The sequence below is a fragment of the Trachinotus anak genome, unplaced genomic scaffold, assembly GCF_046630095.1.
Source record: "Trachinotus anak isolate AG129_WGS33_773 ecotype Australia unplaced genomic scaffold, CSIRO_AGI_Tana_v1 ptg000011l, whole genome shotgun sequence".
Lineage (NCBI taxonomy): Eukaryota > Metazoa > Chordata > Actinopteri > Carangiformes > Carangidae > Trachinotus > Trachinotus anak.
The window spans coordinates 30953261-30970000 of NW_027273862.1; the positions used below are offsets into that span (position 1 = coordinate 30953261).

General features: G+C 46.1%; 2 protein-coding genes and 1 long non-coding RNA gene across 3 annotated transcripts; 2 read left to right on the forward strand and 1 right to left on the reverse strand.

The window, feature by feature from the left end:
* Window positions 1–213: 213 nt before the first annotated feature.
* cebpg (CCAAT enhancer binding protein gamma) lies at window positions 214–5980 on the reverse strand. The gene is made up of 2 exons (XM_071489908.1): window positions 5841–5980; window positions 214–3530 (listed from the first exon to the last, which is right to left on the reverse strand). Exon 2 carries the CDS (start codon window positions 3422–3424, stop codon window positions 2933–2935), a length of 492 nt encoding a protein of 163 aa, XP_071346009.1. The 5' UTR covers window positions 3425–3530; window positions 5841–5980; the 3' UTR covers window positions 214–2932.
* Window positions 5920–8093, forward strand: LOC139628318 (uncharacterized). The gene is made up of 3 exons (XR_011692748.1): window positions 5920–6058; window positions 7283–7428; window positions 7666–8093. It is a non-coding gene; the product is annotated as an uncharacterized lncRNA (long non-coding RNA).
* Window positions 8094–12284: 4191 nt separating this feature from the next.
* cebpa (CCAAT enhancer binding protein alpha) lies at window positions 12285–15558 on the forward strand. The gene has a single exon (XM_071489909.1). The coding sequence runs from the start codon at window positions 12527–12529 to the stop codon at window positions 13418–13420; it is 894 nt and encodes a 297-aa protein (XP_071346010.1). The 5' UTR covers window positions 12285–12526; the 3' UTR covers window positions 13421–15558.
* The last annotated feature ends 1182 nt before the right edge of the window (window positions 15559–16740 follow it).

Genomic DNA, 16740 nt, shown 5'->3' on the forward strand with positions numbered 1-16740 from the left:
GTCCTCCCTTCAGTTACAAATGAAGGACATTAATGGAGAAAATGTCCAGTTTTCACGTCACTTCATGAAGCTTTAAAGTCAAAACATGACGTATTCAAGCTCAAACGTTCAGGCTGACACATCTGAGATCTCTGGAATATGACTGAACTCTCCACTGTGTTGTGCAGTGACGTTAACTGAACACACATTTAATATGAAAAACAAACACAATGGTTCAACTTTTATACTCAATTTTAATTTACAATGCATGTTCCCCCCGGCTCCTGTGATATAAAAAAGCTGAGTGACAGTGACAGAGAAATGCTGCCCAGCAACATTCAGACCAAAGCAGAACGACAAACATCCCAACACATCAGGTTATTTTACAGACAACAACAGAATCTTTTTCCAAACTCAACATTTCTTTTTGTGCCCCCCCCATGCAAAGATTTATCTATAAACATGCTGCTGTTTGAAGAAATGTGTAGAAAAACTAATGATAGAAAAGTGGAAAAGATGAAGGCTGTGCTCCATGAGGCTCACCCAGCGAGCGGGAAATGTTCCCACAACGTTACGTCAAGTTTCTGACGAGTTCAAACTATGTAAACAAGACACACAACTGTCAGAGGTTCACCTCACTGAGTCAGACTCTAACTGTTGGAGTCAGTTTAAGAACATCTGAGCAGGTTACGAGCGACAGAACAAACATCTGTTTTCATCATTTACCTCCTTAAAGCTACGACTCACTGCACTTCTACACCGAGTGGATTTAAAAACCTCACTGAGGACAGACACGAAGCTCAATCATGATATCAGTGTGAGCTCGACATCGTGATCCGAGCCGTCTGCGGCGCCGCGACCTGACGGGGCCGTCGTGGGAGCGCTGAGCTGGGCGGCTCAGGAGCAGCAGACTCAGACGCATAACAACATTCCTGCAGGGAGCTGAAGACAGATCCACACCCGCACAAAGCTCACATAATTACAAAGCCTGATAACAACATGCCATGGCCCCGCCCACCCCCTCACAGCGTGCTGACAGGGCGGGGGCTGCGGCGGGGGCCTGTCGAGATCTGCTCAGACCTCATTAGCAGACGGCTAACGACCCGGCCCGGTTTAAAAGGGGATTTAATTAAAGCTGCGGCTCATCTGAAGTGTCTGATACAGCTGAGGCGTCTGGGTCCACCCAGCACCACAGACACACACAGACACACACCTGTCTGGACCAGGACTCTCTGCCAGGTGGAAGTGGGGGGGCGGAGGAGCGGGCAGGGTCGCAGCTCAGAGGTGACTGCAGCAGATCTCTCTCTTTAAACACAGCCTGGGTCTGACTGTCACATCTGCGGCCGGTGGATCCGTCAGTGACGAGGAAAAACATCTGGTTCCAGCACCATCACAAACTGAACGTGGACGTTTGGTCTGATTTTCTTTGACGCTTTAAAAGCTAGAAGTAGCTGCTGGTTGCAGCTGTCATTGGTCCAGAGGATTTAGTCACAGTAAATTTGTATTTTCACACAGTGAAGTCCAGTGAAACTAAAAAAATATCAGCTGGGACTAAATCAATAAATGTTGTGGATCTGATTGGTTGACTGTTTGACAGTTGATCAGAAACTGTGATCAGAAGGCCAATCACAGCTCAGTGTGGTGTTCCTGCAAAAACCAGGGCACAAAACACCTTTGGGTAAGATTTCCTTAAAATAAAACAGTTGCACAAAACAACGTTAAGTCTTCTGCTTCAGGTTTTCTCCTTATCTTTGTCTTACACTTAATGAATCACTTAAAGTCAGTTAAACTGTTGCACTAAGACCTTAGTGACCGAACTGTCTGATGTCCTGTGTCTCCTGTCAACTTCATCATCAGGTCTTAAGGAAAAACAGGACGTTCTGCTCCTGTCATTGGAAAGATGGAATTAAGTATTCCAGGTTTTCCAGGACTCCTGTTTGACTCACACTCCCTCGACCTCAGTGGACTGTCTCGTGTTCAGTGACAGGTGAGTTCACCTGCAGGTGCATCCGCCACATATATGACAGTGTGACCCAGGCTGTAGATCAAACATCCTCCATCTCTCTGCAGAACAGACTCCACATTAACATTAAAAGTGTGCGACTCCATTCTGTTGATAAAACCACCTGCTTAAGGACAAACTGCTGCTTTTTGTATATATAGGTTTACCCTCATTAAAGGAGTATCAAAAAAATCAATCTGAAGTATTTATACTCTTAGTCTTAAAATAACATGAATCATTCTGAAAAGAACTGGGCTTTAAAAACCAGAATTGTCCTTAAAACTTCAACATGTAGTGAACGTACATACAACCTTAGAAATTCTCTCATTAGGTTCTGTTAACTAGACATTTTTCAAAAACTCTTTGTAGAATGACAGAAGAAAATATACATCCTAAAAAAGGGAAATGAAGAATTTCCATCATTCTGCAGCTGAGGAGCTGCAGAGAGTCAGTCCAACATCTCGTCCAGCGGCGTCCACGTCCCGCCAACAGGACAAGGAAGCACAGGAAACGTGTTCGGGTCCAGTTTCTTTGATTCATTGCAGGTGAGTTCTTACTGGAGTTCACATCTCCTCACATCTGTCAACCAATAACACAACATGACCGTCAATCCTGTCTGTTCTGGTGGATCAGGTTCACCTTCAAATTCCAAAAACTTTTCCAGGACAGAGTCTGAATGAAAGTGAATCTGAAAAGTTACCATCCAATCAACACAAGCTGTAACTGGTTTTCACTTTAGAAATCTTTTAGTCAAAACTGATTTCAATAAATTAAAAAATAATAATCATACAATACTATGTTAATAGAACTGTATGATGTTTCCAAATAAATGTGTAGCTGGGAAGTTAAATATGAGGAGATAACCAAAGAAAAGCCGTGAAGAAGATGTGACGCCATATTTCCAAAGTTTCCAGAAAAGCTGCAGATACCAAACATCCCTGTGGCCCCGCCTCACTGCCCATTGGTGGAGGCATTATTGGGGGCGGGGCTGGAGCCCTCTGCGCCTGCCGGCGGCTGCACATTGTCGGCCAGGTTGTGGGCGTGTTCCAGGAAGAGGTCTTTGAGCACGCTCAGCTCTTTGCTCAGCAGTTTGATCTTGGCCTCCAGCCGCTCGTTCTCCTCCTTCAGCTCATTGACGCGCTGCTGCGTGTCCATCGCCTTCTGCTTGCTGCGCATGCGGCTCTTCTTCACCGCCAGGTTGTTGCGTTCGCGCCGCTGGCGGTACTCCTCGCTGTCCTTGTCTGCTGGAGGCTTCTTCATCTTGCTGGGGGGGAGGGCCTTGCCACCTCCGGCTGAAGAGTTGGCGGGTACGAGCTGAGGGACCTGCTGCAGTCCGGCTACAGCCGCCGGCAGAGAGGAGGAGGAGGCGTGGGCCTGGCTCTGGATGACGCTCACGCCGTTGTGGTCAGTTGTGGTTAGTTTCGGCTGCGACGGCCGGCTCATTTGGATGTGCTGCCTGCAGGTGCTGATGTCCAACCAGAGTCTCCTCAGGTGTAGAGATGAAACAGTAACAGGAAGAAGAAGATAAGCTCGTTCACCTGAAGAGAGCCTGGAGGACAAGACAGGAACAAGTTTACTGACGAATCACAACCCTTTGTGTTGTCGCCCCAATAATAACAACCAGCAGATTCACCGTTAAAGGACCAGTATGTAGGATTTAGTGGCATCTAGTGGCGAGGTTGAGGATTTCAACTAACTGAGTACCCCACCCCACTCATCCCTTTCCAGGCATCTAGGAGAACCTGTGTTGCCCTCTCTAGGGCCAGTGTTTGGTTTGTCCATTGTGGGCTACTGTAGACTCATGGAGGTGCAACATGGCAGGTTCCATGGAAGAGGAGCCGCTCCCTGTTAATTATGAATATAAATCCCCCTATATCAGCAGTTGTATAGAGACCAAAATCCCAACCCCCACCCCCATTTCCCCCAGGGAACACCTTTAAGTCTCAAGCTCTATCAGACACCAGAACACTGTCACTGTTATCACAGGAACAGCCACTTCATCTTCTGCTGATCGTGAGGTAAACAGCACAAACACAGCGTCCAGGTCACAAAGTAATGCACCAGGAATGTGTGCATGTGGTTTCACTGCCAGGGCAGCATCTTCCTGGATGACATTGAGTCAGGTTCTTTTTACAGAGACAACCCTGCCTCTGGGTTTGGCTGGAAGCCTGTGCATACCCCCCTGCACCAGTTTATATTTTCAACATTATTCACACACAGAACAATTACAGTATTCCCAGATCTCTATCGTAACCCGTGATCATGAAATATACAGGACAGCAACTCACTTATTTTTAATCAATGAATCTGCTGTTTATCTTCTTAACCCTATAATGCCAAATGCATCAAATTTGATACAAGCATTTCTGAGACCTATTGCATCACCTCATGGTAAAAACTTCACTCAAAACCCTCTTGTATCCAATCTGATACTTGTCTTCCAACCCCTGGTGGATCCTTTATCACTACAACAATTCAAACACAGTACATGGGACAATCCAGGTTGGCCATCTTCAGATAGTTCCCAACTCACTGGATCAAGGTAAAGAAAATTGCAATTTTTACGATTTTCCAGTGACATTTTCTTTGAAATTTTTAGTAATATTCTAACATGAACACTTAATCTGTTGAAGCAAGTTATAATTACATAATTTTTTGCATTTTAGTATGTAGTAAAATCATGTATAAAATTTGGAAAAACCTATATGCAAATAATTTTTTGTAAATTTTGTGAAAGGGCCAATAAAGGTTCCAGATTCAAGAAATCAGAATTTTCTGTCCATTATTTCTGGGGTCGGGCATTACAGGGTTAATTATTTTATTAATCACTTGATCTATAAAATTTCAGTCAAACAGCCCAAAGATATTCAGCTTGCAATTACATTAGATGAAGAAAGGATCAAATCCTCATGAGTGAGAAGATGGGTCTGAGGAACTCAGAACTCACTTAATTACTTAAACCCTTGATTGAATTGATTAATGACCACATCATGGCAGCTTCAGAACCTGTTCAGGTGTTTAGATACAAACAGAAAACTGAATCACACCCCAACCATCTCCAGCTTTCTCTACTTGTCAGACCTGTGAAGGAACCAATGAAATCCCATCTTGCACATCTGCAGTCAGCTTTGCAGATTCTCAGCTGACCTCAATCCATCAGTCAGGAGGGTTCACCCCCCCCGCCCCCCCACTACTCCCGGTGCTGCTGCTCTCAAACACCCACCTCCACCAACTCCCCCCGGTCTCAGAGAGCGGCAGCGGACATCTGACGGGATAATTGGTTGGATTTTTGTTCCGCACGGCAATTATCAGCGCTGCTCTGATTGGTCGGCACGTTGCCATGCAGCCAGTCAGCTGTGCGCAGGGAAAAACGCTCCGGGTGAAACCAGCGGAGCTCCGGCTGTTGCCTGCTGTTGCATCATCGTCGGCTGTCTTTGTGCCGAAAGAGGGGAACTCCGGAGTCATGCGGGGCTAAGCACAAATCTCAGTCTTTAGGTGACTTTAATACGGGTTGACAAACATAAAAACACGACAAACACCCATCCGCGGCTGACGAACCGAAACAAGTCCGTGAATTTTGAATTCCCGAACACTTTTAACAACTTTTTGTTCACTCGAAGCAGCCAACAGATGATTCACTGTATTAGGTCGTAACATTGAGCCTCCACACATTGAATACATACGTAGACATGAGTCTAGTTTGGCTGTAAACACAAACGAAACTACATCTTCACTTTGTTCTAAAAAAACCCGTTCAGCCGGGCAGCTAGCCAGCTAGTTAGCTTCTGATGCTAACCAGCCCTAACGTCACTGTTAGCGCTTTTTTTCGGACCCAGGAACAGTTTAAAACACAGCTTACCTTCACAGGGCGGCGGTGGAGTCAACCATCCGTCAAAACGGGAAAAGTTCAGGCAGAAAGTAGGAGTTTAATTCCGTCAGTCAGAGCTGTGAGTGTTTTTGTTTGGAACATGGAGAGGAGCAGATTGCGAAATCTCCTTTACCTTGTACGGCAATGTCCAGGCTCAGCCAATCAGAGGCCAGGAGGAGGCAGCGAAGCGAGCGCTTGACCAATCACAGGTGAGTGTGTGGCAGAGTGATGCAATGCACCCTATGATTGACATCTTATCTGACCAATAGGAGAGGGCTGCTGGTTTTGTTTATGTAATGTGAGGTTAGTCAAAGTAGTTAATAAATGTGACTTAATCTCTGTAAAACGAGATTTAAACATCCCGAAACTACTAATTATACCGGTTTATGTTTACACTACCACTGCCATCACCTCTGAACTGATAACCTGTCACCCTGCTGTTTAAAGAATCTACCTAAGATGCTTTATTTTAAAGAAAAAACAGTTTGGGAACTGAAAGGTGAAGTATTACCAGCATGATGACATGAAGAGGGAACTCTTAAAACTTATTATACACACATATGTCACAAACAAGTCAAAACAATGTTGTGATATTCAAATATTTTTGAATTTAGTTAAATAGCATGTGAATGTAAATGTGCCAAGATATTATCATGTTCATGTTATAACAGCTGTGTAAGTGGTGCACTGACACCAGCTCCTCCATTAAACATGTAAAAACATTAAATTACTCCACAATGATGACATCATATAAATATAACTGAAACTTTGACTTTTGGATTTACAGAGAACGTGAAACATTCTGCTAATGTTCCTCTGAGGTTCCTGTTTCTTGTTGTCCAGAGTACTTTTTACACGCTCCACTGATTCCACTTTTTGACAGCACTCATAATCCTCAGGGACTCTGGTTATGTCCCAGCCTCGGGCTTTGTTATGATGCTCCCCTCCTCACTGCGCCCACTTCTCACTGTTGTGTATGAAAAGGTGTCATTCTGTGTTTTCTGTCTGTGCTGCAGCTCTTTACTTTTAACTATTCCTTTTGCTTCAGTTTTACTAAGTGAAACATCAGTGATCTCCTCATGTTTCAGAGCCTATTTTACTGATGAATCCACAGTTTCATTTCCCTTCATCCCTCTATGATCTGGTATCCACCTAATTGTTATGAAAATATTAATATTTTTAATCCGTACAGTTTCATATCTGATTAACTGTGTCCTCCCCACTGTGAGATGTGAATGACGTCAGTGATGGTAAGGCTGTAATGATCTCAAGCAAATACTGCAGGTCTAAGGAACAACTTGCACTCAGACAAACAACTGCTGCCAGGACAGAGTCAGGGTTCTGCTGCAGTTTGTCAAAAAAGTTCACACCTGAACTCAACCCTCTATGTAACCTCCTCTTTTCTGCTCCTCCCCGGGCATCTCATCCTCCAGACCTGCTCCTCACAACGTCATCGTGTCACCACCTCAACCTGAGGAGAGGACACAGGAGTGTCAGAGCTTGAGCTTGCATCACCTCCAGCTTCTTCAGTGATGTTTTTGCTGCTGAACCATCAGTGATACACCCGTAGTCTAACACAGTAACTGTCTTTTTACACTCTATGTTTATTTTGTTAATATGTTCATTCAAACCACTCCTCCACCACTCTTTCCAGTCACAGTACTGTTTTGGTTTTTTCAAGTGAAAACTTAAATCCCCACAATTTATGACCATTTTTCCTCCTGTATTTTTCCAGAATATGGTTATTTTTGCTATTACTATCATCCCTTCTCAAGAATTCCAGGATCAGCTGATCTTGTCCTCTTGTCATCCACAGTCAAGTGAACTGTGGATGGAGTCATCATCGCTGCCTCCTCTTCCTCAGACCCTGCTGCTCCCTCCTCATCCACTGGATACTACGTCCACCAGGGAAGCGCCCTCCTCTTCTAGAAACAGACTTTTAAACAGAACCAACTCCATCTTCAGTGCTTTCTCATTGATCAATGTAACTGTCAGTCAAACACGAACACAGGAAAAAAAAAACAAACAAAAAACAATAACCTGTGAATGTTATGCTCATTGCTCCAGAACCAGTTTGGCAACAATGACAAAAATGTGTGTGTGTGTGTGTGTGTGTTCTTGTGGTCCTCTTCAGTTGGGTGGATCCTCTGCCTGACGTGCAGTGTACTGTGCTGTAGTGTGTTAACAGTATTGAACTGTGTATATCACTCAGCAAATGGTAAATTAAAGTCACAGTTCTGGTTTTCTCTTTTGTCTCTGTTCCACTTTTAGTTATTTTATTTTTTTATATTTGAGAAAAAAAGTAGCTAGCAGCTAGTTAGCTTGGCTGGCGATAGTTGTGTAAACCTATATCTGATGTGTGCTTGGAGTTCAGAACAGTGTCAGCGTATGTAGTTCAACTAGTAACAGCCGCTTGTATCGACGTCCATACTCAACACCCCCATTTATAACACCTGTCAGACATCTGTAGCCTCAGACAACCCTGATGACTTCACAGTGACATTTTCTCCTCCTGAGTCATCCCCATGACCCTGTGTAAAATGCATGTGTAAAACTTTGTTACAGCTGCAAATGTATCAAAAGGCCAGAAACAGAGGTCAGTGAACACACCACGAGTGTCATCCGTGTCTTCAACACAGGATAAAGTGACAGAGTAAAATAAAGTCAGTAGAATGAACGGAGCCTGAGTGAAGTGTCAGTACGCTGCTGTGGGATCAGTTTGTTCAATACTGTACAACCAGTCAGAGAGGTTAAAGGTCAACATGTCCAACACACCCTGTCTGAGTCATCTGCTCTCACTGTGTGCCAAGTCAAACTCTGTCTCTACCAACACTGTGAAGTACAGTATGTACCGAATGTGTCACAGCTTATGTCTGGACTCTGATTTTATTTTGTGCAGGAAATGGCGTAGAGAGACAGAGGCAGAGAGACAGACAGAGGGAGGGAGACAGACAGCGGCAGAGAGACAGAGGCAGGGAGACAGACAGAGGGAGGGAGACAGAGGTAGAGAGACAGACAGAGGGAGGGAGACAGAGGCAGAGAGACAGACAGAGGGAAGGAGACAGAGGCAGAGAGACAGACAGAGGGAGGGAGACAGACAGAGGCAGGGAGACAGAGGTAGAGAGACAGACAGAGGGAGGGAGACAGACAGCGGCAGAGAGACAGAGGCAGGGAGACAGACAGAGGGAGGGAGACAGAGGTAGAGAGACAGAGGCAGAGAGACAGACAGAGGGAGGGAGACAGACAGAGGCTGGGAGACAGAGACAGAGAGACAGACAGAGGGAGGGAGACAGACAGCGGCAGAGAGACAGAGGCAGGGAGACAGACAGAGGGAGGGAGACAGAGGCAGAGAGACAGACAGAGGGAAGGAGACAGAGGCAGAGAGACAGAGGCAGAGAGACAGAGGTAGGGAGACAGACAGAGGGAGGGAGACAGAGGCAGAGAGACAGACAGAGGGAGGGAGACAGAGGCAGAGAGACAGACAGAGGGAGGGAGACAGAGGCAGAGAGACAGAGGCAGAGAGACAGACAGAGGGAGGGAGACAGAGGCAGAGAGACAGAGGCAGAGAGACAGACAGAGGGAGGGACACAGAGGCAGAGAGACAGAGGCAGAGAGACAGACAGAGGGAGGGAGACAGAGGCAGAGAGACAGACAGAGGGAGGGAGACAGACAGAGGCAGAGAGACAGAGGTAGAGAGACAGACAGAGGGAGGGAGACAGACAGAGTTAGAGAGACAGACAGACAGGTAGAGACACAGGCAGGTAGAGAGACAGACAGACACAGACAGACAGACAGACAGGTAGAGACACAGGCAGGTAGAGAGACAGACAGAGACAGACAGACAGGTAGAGAGACAGACAAGTAGAGACACAGACAGACAGACAGGTAGAGAGACAGACAGGTAGAGACACAGACAGACAGACAGACAGGTAGAGACACAGACAGACAGACAGGTAGAGAGACAGACAAGTAGAGACACAGACAGACAGACAGGTAGAGAGACAGACAGACAGACAGGTAGAGAGACAGACAGGTAGAGACACAGACAGACAGACAGACAGGTAGAGACACAGACAGACAGACAGGTAGAGAGACAGACAGACAGACAGGTAGAGAGACAGACAGGTAGAGACACAGACAGACAGACAGACAAGTAGAGACACAGACAGACAGACAGGTAGAGAGACAGACAGGTAGAGACACAGACAGACAGACAGGTAGAGACACAGACAGACAGACAGGTAGAGAGACAGACAGGTGGACAGGTAGAGAGACAGACAGGTAGAGAGACAGACAGACAGACAGGTAGAGAGACAGACAGGTGGACAGGTTCTGTTGTGTTGATATTTTCTCTCTGACTCTTTTTCACTTTTTATCAGTTCTCAGTTGTTTCTCAGTTTTTGTTTTGTATTTTGTACAAAACTCTAAAAATTTCCTCAAGGACCCTTAAACTTCCTCCAGGACCACTGTAATCTGCCCCTAGATCCCTGGAATGTTCTCAATGACCTTTTGAATTTCCTTGAACTTACTGACACTGAGAACATCTTCCAGGACCACCTGAGGTTTCTCCAGGAACTCTTGAACCTTCTCAAAGATCCACACAACGTCTTAAATTAAACCATGAGCCAACTTCCTCAAAAACCTCCTTTCCTCCTGCAAACCCAAAAGAACCTGCTCAAGGACCTCAAGGACTCTGCACAACCTCCTTGTAGATCCCTGGAACATTCCCAGTGATACCTTGAATTTCCTCAATGCTTACGTGAGCTTCACTTGAACCTGCTGGAACATTTCAAGGAACCTTGGAACCTCCATCAGGATCCCTGAAAATGTCTTAGGCAACCCCTAAAATTCTGGAACTTCCAAGGTGATATTTTGAACCTTCTCAAGGACCATGGAACCTTTCCAAAATTGATAAATACTCCTCAAGGATCAATTGAACATCTTTCTCCTGACTTGAAGTTCCAAAAGAGGCAAATTGTGGTACAAAAGTTTCCATCAACACTAAACTTTAAAATTCAGGGACGAGTCCACAACTTCCCTTGAAACTTCTCAAGTGAACCCTAGAAGCCCCTCAAGGACCCCTCGAACATCCTCAATGCACATCATTAAAAACTGATCCCAGTCTGCACGCTGCTGTATGTGAACACACTTTCTTAAATAATCAAGGGGGGGGGGGGGTATGAAACATGTAAGAAACTGAATGAACTTAAGCGGAAATGATTAAATAACTGCCCACAGATCAGGGAGAAGGGCCCCACACACACCAGGCCCGGAGCCTCCGGGTTCAGTCGACAGAGGGCGCTCCAGTCCGTTTGTTCAGTGTCGCTCACTTTATCCTGAGTAACCTCACAGCCCTGACATGAACCTTCTTACCCCTGTTACCCCTGTTACCCCTGCAGGGACCCCGGCTCCGTGTCTGTGTGTGCGGCTCACAGGGAGGATCATTCACTTATAGTCACTAAACCATGTCTTCATATAAAAGCACGGGGGGAATGGCGGGAAAAGAGTTTAAACACACACACACACACACACACACACACACACACACACACACACACACACTAACACACACACACACGCACACACACACACACACACACACACACACACACCAGGAGTCTGGTCACTCAGACTAAATCACAGTGTCTGCTGCGAGGAGTCGCTATGTTTTACACGTGTTGCATTAAAAATGTGAAATTTCACTTCATGAATATGAAAGAAAGAAACACGCTCCAGTCCATTTATTGTTATTTTGTCTCATGAATAATTGATTAGAAAAAGAGGTTTAGCAGGATCACTGATGACAGGCTGTGATTATGTCCTAAGACGAAGTCTGTGACCTCTGCAGGCTGAACGCTGCACCGTGTGAGCTCTGCCTGCGGCTCAGATCAGCCCATGGACCTGCACATGTCCTGACTGAGCGCTGCCCGCGGGAGCTCCTCACTCACGGCTGCTGCGGAGATAATACAAAACTCCTTTCGGAAATCTGGCCGTTTAATGTCGCCTCTCCTTTATTCTAGATAGAAATGCACGTATTTTACAATAAAGTTAATATTTAGTATCATAACCTAAATTTAACAGCTTTTATTGTGTACCATAAGTTTTCATCTGGAGTCAAGTCTGACGCTTTAACTCAAAACCCGCAAGTTTTGGTTTTCAGCCGAATTGTAGACTGGCTCTTGCTGAGATGAACTTTTATGCATCATGTCCTGTATCATTAAAGTAGTGAAATTAGTTTGGTCAAAATGATTTCTACACGGAGTTCGCTGAATGGGGCTGAACACAGGCTATAATTAACATTTATTCTAGTTTGCCTCCGAAAACGTTTTGTGCAGTGACAGTGGGTTAAATCCCTGGACTGTGTGTGTGTGTGTGTGTGTGTGTGTGTGTGTGTGTGCGCCCGCCCACTCCCTCCTGCTATATAACCGCAGTTTGACAGCTCAGAGTTTACTGAGCCGGAGGAATCAGACCGACACCCCGCTGCTTCCAACCGCTTCACTCCGCTCCTCTGCCCTGAAACCCAGACCTGTTACACGGTCACCGAGCTCCAGTGCCCGCTCGGTGCATGTCTGCAGGTTAACACCCCCCCTCTCACCTGAGGACCCGACACAGGAGCTGCCTTTACCAAACTGGATTCCCGGAGCTCATCACCATGCCTGCCCGGGTTTAGATTCTCCATGGAGCTCTCAAACCTGTACGAGGTCGCGCCCCGGCCCCTGATGAGCAGCCTGACCCACGGCCAGCAGCCCTCCTCCGGCTACACAGACCTCGGCGGTGAGATCGGAGACAACGAAACCTCCATCGACCTGAGCGCCTACATCGACCCGTCGGCTTTCAACGACGACTTCTTGGCCGACCTGTTCCACCACAGCTCCCGGCAGGACAAGCTCAAGATCATGAACGGAGAGTACGACTCGGTGCCGTGCGGCCCGGGGCCCCAGCAGCTCTACATGTCCAACTACATGGAGTCCAAGCTGGAGCCGCTCTACGAGCCGCGCATCCGACCGGTGGCCATCAAGCAGGAGCCCCGGGACGACGAGGACCTGAACCCGGGCATGCCCCCCAACTACCACCACCCGCACCCTCATTCCCAGCAGTACTCCCAGCATTCCCAGCAGCAGCCGCAGCCGCAGCCGCAGATGCCGCACCTCCAGTACCAGATAGCGCACTGCGCGCAGACCACCATGCACCTCCAGCCGGGCCACCCCACTCCTCCGCCGACCCCGGTGCCCAGCCCGCACCAGCACCAGCACCACCACCACCACCAGCACCCGCAGCAGGGCGGCCTGAAGCTGCTGGACCAGCAGCGGGGAGGCGGGAAACCCAAGAAGCACGTAGACAAGAGCAGCCCGGAGTACCGGCTGAGGCGTGAGCGCAACAACGTGGCCGTGCGCAAGAGCAGAGACAAGGCCAAGATGCGCAACCTGGAGACGCAGCAGAAGGTGGTGGAGCTGACCACCGACAACGAGAGACTGAGGCGGAGGGTGGAGCACCTGACCCGGGAGCTGGACACGTTACGGGGGATCTTCAGACAGCTGCCGGACGGATCCTTCAAACCCATGGGCAGCTGAGAGACTACTGAACCCGAGTGGGACCGGACTGGAACCGGGCTGGAGGTGGACTGCTATACTGCTGGATTTATACACATTATGGTTCCACAACTCTTCATGCGTACGGACGGACTGAGAGCTGTGAGGAGACTGAGGCAGCTGAGGTGTTCACTGCGAACACAACTGTCTGAACGAATCTGTTGGTCTTTTACTGAGAAACTCAACTCTGATTTTCTCTTAAAACAAGTGCAGAAATCTGCAGACTTCAGAATAAAAAACCTTTGCAGCCAGTTTGGTGAGATCCAGATGACTGAACCTGCTGTCAGAGGAATTTTAGAAACTAGTGTCAGATCAGAAAATGACACCTGAGTCTAGAAAAGTCTTGAAATGAAGTTGTTATTGGCTACAGGTGAATTCATCTGACCGGCTGATTATTTCCCACTTGTCCTGAGAAGAAGAGACTTGATCAATTCACTCAGCCAAAGACTAAGAGACTTGCTCAGACTTGTATCTTTTGCAGTGTTCATGTGCCTTTTTAAACTTTTGTGCAAAAGCCAATAAGCTCGTTCCCCCTGCAGATCCACACAACAGAGGACTGGTTGTTTTTGTGCCTTATTTCCGTACAGACTGTGTGACACAGACACACTCAACTCACATATCAGAGCAGCTAAGGTAGGGCATGGTGGTGATGATCCCAAATCAGCCTGTTGTGCATGTTTTTCCTTAATTATTTCTGTTTGTTTTATACAAGTTACCGTCTCCATATCTTCTCCTGATAAACTAGAATTTGTCTCTTTAGAGTGCAAAGTGCACACTGCTTTTATATAGGCTCAAGTGTATGTATGTATGTATGTGTGTTTATTTTCTTCCCGCAGAGACAGTAATGCATGCATCTATGCTCAGTTTTTCTCCACATGAACGGTGCAGGGCTGCTGGCCCGCTCTGGTACGAGCTCTGTCTGATGGCACGAGTGGGCGATGGCATGATAATAGAAATAGCATCATATGTGCACCAGTGATCACATGATAGAAAGTTCATCTCATCTTCATCCCTGTCAGTTAAAATGTTTTAAGAGACAGAAAAATCTGACAATTAAAAAAAAAAAAAAAAGTCAAAAGTCAAGTATCTGCAGGTTTAATTCACTGAGACATGAAAACTGAACCAGCCTGACGTCTCCATAATGGTCCTGTCAGGTGTAAACCTTGTGCATCCACTTCTGTTGTTTTTCATGCTGTCAAACCACCAGTTAAAGCATTTTGGATCTTTGCACTGCTTCACCTTCCCGCTCAAAAACAAGGCGGGTCTTCTCTTGTAGTTCCCTAAAAGGTGATGTTGTGGAAACACAAGGTTATCATCTGTATGAATGATAAGAATCGAGTTATCGTGCAGCCCTAATACCAAAGTGAAAAACTCACATACACACAGACTGGAATTGAAACTGTGGTACCTGCTTCATCACGTCACCGTCCTGTGGAAACCAGGTGTCTCCAAACCTGCTGCAACATTTTGGTTCAACGCTCACAATCATGTGTTTTTAAAAAAGTGTTGAAAAATGTTTCTGCTGAGCTTGTCTGTGGAGTAAACTCTGCACACGGAGATGTGTGGTTTCCACAGGACAGCGACAGGAGAGCAGCTCTGTTGTATGCACTATTTGTCGTCAAATGAAGCACAGTGTTGTCTTGGACACACGCATGGGTACTGATCTGAAAAGAAAAAGAGAACACACCTCGCTCGTCATACGTGTATTTATTTGTCTCAAGAAAAAAACAAAAGCAAAATGTGAAAAGGGTTTCTCTATGCAACACGTCTTTTCCTCTTTTCCACTGTATCATCACTCTCTCTCTCTCTCTCTCTCTCACACACACACACACACACAGTGCCTTCTGATCCTCTGAGATGACCTTTGACCTCTTGTTGATCTGCTCATCGTGGCTCTGTTGAAAGATTTTTTAAAATCGATTTGTGTCAGCGAGGAAAAAGGAAGCACTTTTTTTTTTTTTTTACAAACTGATGTTAAATCAATGTTTGTTATGGTCTCAATTGTAAAATAAGCCTATATATATATATATATATATATATATATATATATATTAAAAAAATACCAAAAAATCTGAATTATTATAATAAAACATAATAAAAGAGCTCGTTTTATCACAGTCTGTCATTGGTTTGTTGTGTTTTTGTTGTTAACTTTCACCCTGAACACTGAGTTTATTTTTATGCGTCGATGACCTCAGGATCTCCAGCAGCCAATAGGGGGCGCTCACAGGACTGTCACAGGATGGTGGGGATTTATGCATGTGTGCCCACTGTTTCATAATCTATACAAGTGATGAAGTGTCCTCCCCCAGGTCAGAGTGTGCATACAGAAGCGATCGAACCGTCAACCCCCCCGCTGCTGGTCAGTCTGGGATCTGGTTTGAAGACAATGAAATGTTAACTGTAAACACCACAAGCACATGGAGTTTATTTTGTTCTGTCATTTGTCTTCATTTTTTAAGACTTTTTGGTTTGAACAACATCAATTTGTAAAAGTCCAGAAGAGATTTTAGAGCTCCATCCAGTCTAAAGGTCTAGGTTCTATATTAATACTGTGAAAGTATCAAAGCCTCAGTCCACAGAGAAATGCACACAGCCTGTATTCAGAAACTGAGCCTTAAAACCAGCCGTCAGGACTTCTGGAACTTTGTGATGTCACAAAAAAGCAGTCACCGCCCCAGGCCCCGCCCATCTGGAGCCACCATCTAACCTTTGCCAGATTTGGTTTCTGTGAGTGTTTACCTGAAATCTGCTGTATTTTTATTGGATCACTCAGAAAACAGTAAGCCAATCAGAAGAGAGGCTCAGATCCTCTCCTCTGATTGGCTGACTGACCTGTTGTTACTAGAGCTCCAGAGAGAAGCCTGAGAGAGGAGATGTTAAACTCCACTGAGATGGTTTTTGAGATCAACATGTTGAAGTAAAGGTTAAAAATCAGAGCTTAAATGAACAGATCAGTTGTTCAGGTCTGAGGATGTTTCATGACGTCTGAGGTGAAACAGCAGCTGATGAACAGACTTCATGTGTAAACTGTTCACTGACATTTACTTTAGTCTGGAGCAGCTCAGTGTTTAGAGGTCCGCTCCGTCACGACACTGAACTGATGTCACACTGAAGCTGTTGTAAACGCTGCAGTGAGAGCTGATCTGACGAGCTCCTCCTCTTCCTCTTCCTCTCGCTGAGAGCTGACACTTGTGGGACAGCTGATCTGAGCTCAGAGACAAGACGGCCTCATTACATATTCATGTGTTTCAGACGCTGTCAACAAAGACTCAGGAACCAACAGCAGGAACACACTTGAA